General features: G+C 36.0%; 1 protein-coding gene across 2 annotated transcripts; it reads left to right on the top strand.

The window, feature by feature from the left end:
• Nucleotides 1-3,424: 3,424 nt before the first annotated feature.
• Nucleotides 3,425-8,465, top strand: LOC141656923 (serine/threonine-protein kinase D6PKL2-like). 2 transcript variants are annotated; one of them, XM_074464012.1, is made up of 3 exons: nt 3,425-3,716; nt 4,454-5,403; nt 7,391-8,465. In XM_074464012.1, exons 2-3 carry the CDS (start codon nt 4,637-4,639, stop codon nt 8,271-8,273), a joined length of 1,650 nt encoding a protein of 549 aa, XP_074320113.1. In that variant the 5' UTR covers nt 3,425-3,716; nt 4,454-4,636; the 3' UTR covers nt 8,274-8,465. The 2 variants fall into 2 exon arrangements, with proteins under 2 accessions (XP_074320113.1, XP_074320114.1); XM_074464013.1 differs by lacking the exon at nt 3,425-3,716 and adding an exon at nt 3,956-4,077.
• Nucleotides 8,466-10,142: the final 1,677 nt, after the last annotated feature.

Raw genomic sequence — 10,142 nt, 5'->3', positions numbered from 1 at the left:
GCAAGGTCAAGGGTATCCACAAAGAAAGTCAACGACTTTGACAAATAGCCGATGAAGCCCATCTGATCTGTCACACTGGTCTCGGCTGGGACAACTAGCCAGCCGGGGCACATATCCGCGTACTCATATCCAAGACCCCTCGGCCAGCCTGCCATAGGTACATCGGCCGAGGGTAGAACGGTCTTTCCACCTGCCAGCCACTTGGCCACTTGGCCACTACGTGACAAAAGGTGAAAGTCTATAAATACTCCTCAACCTTCATTGAGGAAAGGATCCACAAATTAACCTAATAACCACTATTCATCTGGTAATATCTTCCTTATCTCTCTACAATACACGTTTAGCCAAGTAACAACAACTTACCTCTCTAAGTTTACTGACTTGAGCGTCGGAGTGAGTACGCTCGACCAAAGCCGAGCCCTCAGTTTGTTCATCGTTTCAGGAGACCACAAGGAGAATCCAAGCAAAGACATCGTTCTACAAGCTACGAGTGGTAACAAATATCTGCTCTGGAATTACGCCCGGAACAATTAAGATTTGTGACTTATTTACATAACCGGGGATTCTGTCTCATTTTGACGTATTTTGACAATATAATCGATATCAATTACACCACCATATATATAATTTTCTTAGAATTTTCATCCCTACACACTCTAAGTAAGAGTTCTTCAACAATCAACATAAATAGATTAGTCGTAGAACCTCTGAACATGAATAAAAAAAAAGAAGGAAACTTCGAGGCTCACCTACTATTGACAATTGACCTAATCATTTGCAAATGGGACTATTGACTATTGTATTTCTCTTTGAGATTAAAATATTGTAGGATGGTTTTTAATTCTGATAAAAAATTTAAGAAAAGATTCTTACGTTATTGTTGAAAAATTAAAATAAATTGATGGAAGAACAGAATTACTAATGGGTCTCAATTAAAAAACAAAGTTAAAAATTCTTCCATCTAGATAAAAAGTTCTTAAATAAAGGATTGATGAAAAATAACTTGACGATTTTGCATGTAAGTAGATAGATAATCCCAAAACTAATGAGGATTAACAAAACAATGTATTCCACCACTATAAAACTACCCTCTTCATTTCATCCCTTTCTTTCCATCGATTTCTTTGTGGTCATTATTTATTCGGTAATGATAAATACAGCCCTTAGAGTTGTATTTAAGAACTAAACTACTTTCTAAATGGAATTAAATTAGGAATTTAAGACACAATTACGCGTAAATTGATGTCATTAATATTTGATTTTAGGTTTTCATTCCTTTTTTGGCACCTTAAATACAGCTCTAAGGGCTGTATTTATCATTTCCCTTATTTTTATTACTTCGATATTTCACTCCTTTCAAATTCACACAATTGACTACATCGGTAAACGAGTCAATAATGTTAGTAGTGGGTCGAGTTATTTCAGGTTTGTACAAATTCAGGTCAAATCAAGTCATTTGCACAATATTTAAGACGGTGGTATCGTCTTAAACCTTAAAACGGGTTAAATATATTCCAAATCACATAACAAGTTGTGTTGGCAAATTTGGGGGTTTTATACCGATACCTCAAACCCATGAGGTATGGGTTTCTCGTACTAAGGAGGGGGTGGATATGAGATTGATACCTATGGGTATCAAACTAAAACAAAAATAGAAGGTAATAAAGCTGCTTTAGGATATTCTTTAAGAGATCACAATGGTAAAGTCGTTTTGTTGGGAGCAAAAAAGTGCGGATCCAATAATATCCTTGTTGCGGAAGCACTTGCTTTAAAAGAAGGTATTTTAGCAGCTAAATACTTAGGAATCTCAAAGTTAATTGTGGAGGGTGATAACTTATGTGTTATTAACTCGATTCGAGGTACTTGGCAAATTCCGTGGGAAATTTCTAGTATTATCAAGGATGTGAAATTAGACCTTCATTTTTTCGATGAAGTGATAATTAAACATTGCTTTCGTGAAGCCAACAAGGTTGCTGACTTCATGGCTTCAGTTGGACATTCATGTCCAACTCTTTCGAGGTGGTTTGATAGTCAGTGGCTTCAACTTACCTCCCTCATTCGAAAGGATGAGATAGGTTGGTCCTACCCTAGAGGATCAACCTAGTTTTCAAAAAAAAAAAAAAAAAAAAATGTAAAATAAAAATTACGGCAATATTGTAAATGAGCTTTTATATAATTTTTTTTTTTTGAAATAAAAGAATAATTTCATTAATAGAACGTCATATGACACTTACAAAGAATAACTATAATCGAAAACAAATCTATTAGAAACCAAAGAAAAATAAATTTCTTGTAATCTAGGGATCTCAAACCATGATCTGACAATTCGGCTCGGCCTCATATCGCTATCTTCATGCAGCTTTTGATGAGGGAATCCTTCGTATGATGAATTGTAAAAAGAAAAATACCTCTTACTAGTTCAATAGATCGTTGACAAATAACTTGTATCCATTTGAAGTAATGTGCACGAACCATTAACGAAGTACTCTTGTCTATATTTTGATTGAAACTAAATCCACGATTAACTGGAAAACCCCCGAAATAAATGACAGAAAAAACAGAAAAAGGATTCTCCCAAAAAGAGACTTTTATTGATTAGATGAGAAATACGCATACTATTAATTGAAAGATGAAACAGTTTTGGGGCTTACTATCGATTAATTTATCGACGGGAGCCCCGAGTTAATGGATGGAAGCAAGAGTTTTTTGAGAGAGGAGGGGGAGAGAGTTTGAGTATAGCTTTTATATAATTATTTGACTAAATCTTTATTTATAATATTAAAAAATAATATTTAAAATAATATTTTACTTATTTTACTCGAAATTGAAACAAACACATGAAATGGGGAATGAAATTCCAACCACATACCACCTAGGTATGATTCCTGATTCCAAACTCATACTCATGCGCGAAACATACGACGCCCAAAAGTTTTGTCAGTTGTCACTATTAGCATCATATGGTAGTAAACAGATAATCCATCCCAAGTACTCATTGAATCATTCATCAATTCATGGACTATACAACCAGTTGTATATGTTGTACGGTGTAGAACCTGAGCTTTGTGTCAAAGTATCCGAGCTTTATATTAAAGAATATGAGCTTTATTAGAAAGTATTGAGTTCATTCATTTACACATTAAAAACATGAAATTTAAATTAAAAAAAAAAAACACGTAAGCTCTGGATTCTTATATCTTGGTTGTCACGCTCTTGATGAAACCTGTTGGGATGTATAATCCTATTTGTGATCATTTACTGTATTAGTTTGTTATTATCAAATTATTTAGAGATAATAGTCAATGCTCAACAATAAACATTCGAACAAGTTACAATTGCGCAAATCAGTTCCACCACATTCAAACTATTTAAGTCGTGTCATTCGAATCGGGTCAATTTGAAGAGGTCTATCGGAGACCCACCCACAATAATTAAATGAAACAGAAAAAGAGGCTTTTACTAGAGCTTTGACCCCTCATCTCCACTGTCTCCTCCTTCATCTCTCATTCTATGTGTTGATGGTACCCCACCAAATTACAACACTCACTTTCCCAAATCTCATTTCACTTCCCCTCTTTTTCATCACTCTCTCTTCATTTCCCTTTTCCCTCACAAAAATCACCCCACATTTTCACCCAATTAATCACTCCCAAGAACCCTAATTTCACCTTTTTCAGCAAAAATCAAACCCTAAAGTTTCAATCTTTACTACAAAAGTAAGGATTTTCCTTTCTGGGTTTTCTTTGTTTTAGCTTTTTAGTATCTGGGTTTTGCTTATTTTTGGTTTTTAGCATCTGGGTTTTGTGTATGAAGATGTTCTTTGGATCTATTTAATTGTAGTCAAGTGTTTGATTTAATTTGTGTATTTTTAGTGGGTGTCTTTATTATTGATGTGATCTAGACATGCTTTTTAATTGACCCTTTTTTTGTTGGTTTCTTATTATTATGTGACCTCTTTACTTTTATCAACTTGTGCTTATCTCTTGTTAATTGTCCTTTCATCATCATAGGTCTACTACATTTATGTTTAATTGATAAACAAATGAATGCATTTGCACCACTCTTTCATTATTATTGGTAATTTTTTGCAATTATTGTTCATGTTTTTTACCCCCTTGAATCTTTGATTAGCTGTTTTTGTGTCGGAATATTTTATTTTTAGGTGTAAAGGGAGTCACAAGGGCGATTATGATACTGATGGGGTTTGAACCAAGGTCATGAGTACTACCGCTCATGACTTAACCAACTAAGCTAGCTCACATCTGTTTTGGTGTTGGAATATTGATCTAGCTTTACATGCACTGCATGCCTGTGTTAAGATATGTGTGTACTTTTAGTAAAGGTTTATGCCCCCTTTTGAGTTGTGAGGATCATTAGGTTGATTGGTCTAGCTTTTCATTCTGTTGTTTTGGATTTGCATAGGTTTACTTACGAAAAGCTCGTAAATTTTCAGGTTCAGTGTTTGTTTATCCTTGTGAGTGCTGGGTGGCCTGATTATAGTGATTTATATGGAGTTTAGTGGAATTGAAGGGGGAGATATTGGATCTTAAACTTGTGGGGTTGATGGATTGAGTTTATTTGGGTGGGTTACGGGGATGCGGAATTTCTTTTGGTTAATTTGCCTGTGATTGTTCTAATGGACTCGAAATCAAGTGTGAGAACTTCTCCCGATAGGCCGAGGAAATTATCTGGTGGTCAAGCTGGTGAAGGGAATACACAGAAGGGAGCATCTTTACAAAATGGTTCTATGATTGGTTTAGCTGATAAGCTCAGCGCTGGTTTGTCACTAGAACGTGGGTCTGGGGATGAAAGGAAGACATCAGATCTAGGAATCGGCACATCTTCTGCTAAAGTGAGTGATGGGGCTGGAAGTCTTGCAAAGACGAGTGGGAGTGCAAAGACGAGTGGACATGATTTTGTCGAGAGTGGAAAGAGTAGCATTTGTAGGGGTAGCACAAGCAGTGACGTGAGTGATGAAAGCACTTGTAGTAGCTTCAGTAGCAGTGTTAACAAGCCACACAAATCTCAGGACACGAGGTGGGAAGCCATTCAAGCTGTGCGAACACGAGATGGATTATTGGGATTAAACCATTTTAGGCTTTTGAAGAGGTTGGGATGTGGGGATATTGGAAGTGTCTACCTTTCGGAGCTAACTGGCACTAAATGTTATTTTGCAATGAAGGTTATGGACAAAGCATCTCTGGCAAGCCGCAAGAAGCTGCTTAGAGCTCAGACCGAAAGAGAGATTTTGCAATCCCTGGACCATCCCTTCCTCCCAACTTTATACACTCATTTTGAGACAGAAAAATTTTCATGCGTGGTGATGGAATTCTGTTCAGGAGGCGACTTGCATACACTCCGACAGCGACAACCTGGGAAGTATTTCACTGAGCAAGCTGTAAAGTAAGATCCACATGTTCAATTTTTTCTCTGTGCATCTTTTTACTCTAATTTATTTTGTAGGTGAGCGTTCATGCAGGATTTTAGGAAATGTGTGTTGTGTATACATCTTGCTATGCTTTCATGTGTATCTTCTGGAAATCTTTTTGTTATCATGTGCCGTTGTTGAGCTGCAACTTTCAAGTTCTCCACTTGATGCTCGTGCTCTATTCTTTGTCATTTTTAAGCCTTTATCTTTACGCATATTTGAATGTGCCCACACGTATTTCTGTTCCGTCCCTTGATTTTGAATACTCTCTTTCTGTTGTAATGAAGTAGCTTCTCAACAGATGTAAATAGTTCATGCTGAATTATAGTTATAATGCAGTAGGAATGTTTTATTACCGATTATGCTGCTTAGCTTGATTTTTGCTAGCTAAATTTGTCGATGCTTGACTGTTCCGAGGTATGTATTGTATATGTAAATAGTGACTCTAGCCTATGATGCTTATCTTGTTATTGAGCTTTGTGGGAAGATACTTAGATTAGTTCTTCTATGGGAGTAAAATGTGGTTTGACTTATTCCTATTATATTATTGTTGGCCTTGATAAAAAAATTGTGCTCTATATGAAAATCAACCTTTTGTCTGGGCTGGATTGTTATACTCCATTGCTGGCATTAGTAGAGGAAGGTGTGCAAAAAGCAAGTAACTTTAATTTGCAAAAGCGAAAACAAAGAGAGTAAATTGGTATCTGAAGAGCGAGGATGGCCAGTGGAGAGAGACAGGTGACGACCTAAACGATTTGAAAATTGACGGGATATTGGGTGGTTAGTGGTATTTGATTATATGGGCTGGAAATTCTACTGAAATCCCGTATTATTTGTTCCAAATTCAAATCCAAATGATTTAGGTTATTCAAACAAGGGAATTGGGCCAAAATCTGAATTTGCAAATTAAATACCTATTCCAAACAGCCAAACGGACCACAAGGTTAATTGACGCGTGTGGAGAATGTAGCCTTAAACTTTTTGAAGATCTAAGTATTTATTTTGGATTGTGTTTGTGCCTCTTTTTTAGTGGGGCCAAAGAATTAAAAGTTGTGAGGGTGAAGATATAATGGATGATATTAAGATGGCTTGTAACTTGTAAGTGTCCAGTGCTTTTTTTTTTTCTTCTGAAGGAGGAGTAGATGGTTGTCCCGTTTTTTGTTGTGTGCCAGTTGGTATTAGCGTCCTTCATATGGAAGAAATGTCGCATATATCCGAACCCTTCTAACCTCATTTTGAGTGGGAGCATTTTAATACGCACTGGGGTAATGATAAGGAATGATTTGCATCGTATTTTTTTGTATAGCTGGATGACAATTTGCATATGCAGGATTTATTCTGTCGTGGTCCTTATGGAAGAGTTGGTGCTGATACGACTATAGTGTTCTGTCAATAGGGCGATGAGAATGAGCGTCATATTTGTAAGCTAGAATGGTAAATGCTAATTAAAGTGAGATTGTGGAAACATAGTCGTGCTGGGATTAGTGGATGTTGAGTTTTGTAGTCAGGAAGGATGAAAGATAGCGTATTCGAAAGCTTTAATTCTTAACGAATCTATTACCTTATACATCTTAAATTCAAACGTTGACATTTTTTTAGTATTACGCTTTGATGGAATATATTGCTGCTTAAATGATTGTGTTTGGGTCCTTCCTTGATTGGACTTCTGAGCATTTGCTTTCCATTGATGATAATGGGAGTACGTTCTTGGATTTATTGGTTTCTAAATTGAGTATGTGGGAAGATGTGCGATCGAAAATTCCCCTACCATTGCGAATTCCCTTACGCATACGAGCTGTTTTGGCTACAATGTACAGGTCGCCGTTTGGCTACATTGTACATGTCTTGCTTAGAAAGATTCTGCTTCCTCAATTCCAAACGACGAAGTTTCCTGATATATACTTAAAAAATCATATTTTGTTTTTTGTTTTCTTACTCAGGTTCTTTGATGTGGTAATGCAGGTTTTATGTAGCGGAAATCCTGCTAGCCATGGAATACTTGCATATGCTAGGGATTATATACCGTGACCTCAAACCAGAAAATGTTCTGGTAAGGGAAGATGGTCATATTATGCTATCCGACTTTGACCTATCACTCAGGTGTACTGTTAGCCCGACACTCGTTAAGTCTGCTTCCATTGATGTTGACGGGTTAAAGAAGAGTTCTGGGTATTGCGTTCAGCCTGCCTGCATTGAGCCGTCTTGTATTCAACCCTCTTGTATTGCTCCTACAAGTTGTTTTACTCCCCGCCTTTTTTCGAGCAAATCCAAGAAAGAGAAAAAGACCAAGCCCAAAAATGATGTCAAGAACCAAGTTATTCCACTACCTGAGCTGATGGCCGAGCCAACAAATGCACGATCCATGTCATTCGTCGGAACCCACGAGTACTTAGCCCCTGAAATTATAAAAGGAGAGGGACATGGTAGCGCAGTCGATTGGTGGACTTTTGGCATATTTATGTACGAACTCTTGTTCGGGAAAACACCATTTAAAGGTTCAGGCAATAGAGCAACCCTCTTCAATGTTGTCGGGCAGCCTTTAAGATTTCCCGAGTCACCGGCTGTAAGTTTTCAGGCAAGGGATCTGATCAGGGGATTACTAGTGAAAGAGCCTCAGCATAGATTGGCATACAAGCGAGGAGCAACTGAGATCAAACAACATCCTTTCTTTGAAGGAGTAAACTGGGCTTTGATTCGATGTGCAAGCCCACCTGAGATTCCCAGACCTGTGGAATACGAGCGTATTCCTGTTCCGCCTGCTTCATCAAGCGAGAAGGCCGACAAGATCCCTAGCATGCCTGACCAGAAAGGGTCCGATAATTATTTGGAATTTGATTTCTTTTAGTTTTGTTCTTTGTTGTCTGTCATTTGATTTCGGCCTTGTAGAGTTCCATCACCACTGCAGCGACTGTGATTTCTATATCAACTTCTTAGGATTTCGGGTTTATACATATATTTTTTTTCAACTTTATGTTAAATTGTATGTTGGCATTGAATGATTTATAAACCGAGCAGCAGGAGTTGAATTTTTTTTTTTTTCCTTTTTTCGGAGATTTGTTCTTTTAGCTGTGAGATCGACAGGTATAGCTTTTGGTGTGAACTGAGTAAAACCCTCCGTCTTGTAACCTGTGGCATGGCAGTCTACAAACCACGCCCTCTGGCCTTTTTTTTACACCGAGTTATGTTTTGACACGCAGAAGGCATAATCTTAAGTCATATTGCTCTGATGCTCTCATACAGCGGTGTAGACAGGAAATTTGACTGGGAGGTCATAACGTAAATTCAAGAACCACCGAAGTTTTATTTTTTCGGAGTTAACAATACGTCGATACAACTATACCTCGCGAGTCATTTTCGAGTTAACCACGTAATTGTAAGCACATGTAAAGTTGTAACATTTGTGATTTTGATACTACTCTTTCTCTAACGCTTACAATTAATTACAAACACAAAGGTGTCACATTTGAACGATTAGATTTCCATAAACAAATAAACATAACGAATATGAAAAGGATATACGCCAACTTATTGATCAATTTTGTGTTGAGTCATATTAGAAAAATGAATAGAAAGATCATTGGTAGTTTGTACTCTTCTCCGTCAAATGTAAAATCGTACTGACATTTTAGATTTGACTCGATTAGGCAACTAAGGTGTTAATTTAATGACAAACTAGTTTAGACCCCGTGCAATAAATGCACGATATATAAAGTTTTTTTATTTTTAATAAATCAATCAATCAATACTATATATTAATTCCAGAAACCAAGAGACTTCAATGTAATTAAAGAAATCTATACAAATTAATTATACTATATAGTTTTAAATCGATAGCACCGTGCGATGGACCTGATAAAGGGACCTCAATGTAAATATTATATAGTTTTGGTTAAAAGTATAATATAAAGATGTCTTGATGAAGAATATTTATGGAAATTACATTAAATTAAAGTAATTAAATTTAGAAAATACAAGAATATAGTAATTTTCCTTAAAATTAACATGCCCCACTTATGGAATTAATTAGTATCGTCATAGAATTATACATTAAATTAAATGTAGTAAAAGTAATAGTAGCAGCAACGAGATTAATAAAATTAACGGTATTAATGTGGAAGTAGTGGCAGTTATAATAATGATAGTGAGAGTAGTGAAAGTAACTACGAATGTAGTGAAAGTAACAGCGGTAACAATGAGAAAAAGTATGAACAATTAAATAACCAATCGACTCAAGTGAACGTGTGTCATAATTTGAAAATAATTTTACATTTCATCATAATTACAAGATATGCCGTAGAAAAATATATTACAAATAGTAAACGTGTGAGTTAGAAACTCCAACATAGTTTATTTCATTGAAAATAAAATTTAACGGTAAATAGAGGTAGCCCGGGCGAAGCCGGGCACCAAACCTAGTACTATATATTAATTCCAGAAACCAAGGGACTTCAATGCAATTAAATAAATCTATACAAATTAATTATAGTATATAGTTTTTAATAATAGCACCGTGTGATGGACCTGAACAAGGGACTTCAATGTAAATATTATATAGTTTTTGTTGAATTATAAATTTGAAGAACACCATAATATGGTGATTTTCCTTAAAATAAACATGTCACACTTATGGTAGTAATTAGTATAAAGAAAATGTTAATTATTTAACATACACAAATATAATATAAGTATCTTATATTTTGGTAACTATTAAAAG

Source organism: Silene latifolia, chromosome 5, assembly GCF_048544455.1.
Source record: "Silene latifolia isolate original U9 population chromosome 5, ASM4854445v1, whole genome shotgun sequence".
In the NCBI taxonomy this organism is placed as follows: domain Eukaryota; kingdom Viridiplantae; phylum Streptophyta; class Magnoliopsida; order Caryophyllales; family Caryophyllaceae; genus Silene; species Silene latifolia.
The sequence above is the reverse complement of the archived record's forward strand: the minus strand, read 5'-3'. Positions and strand labels throughout refer to the sequence as shown.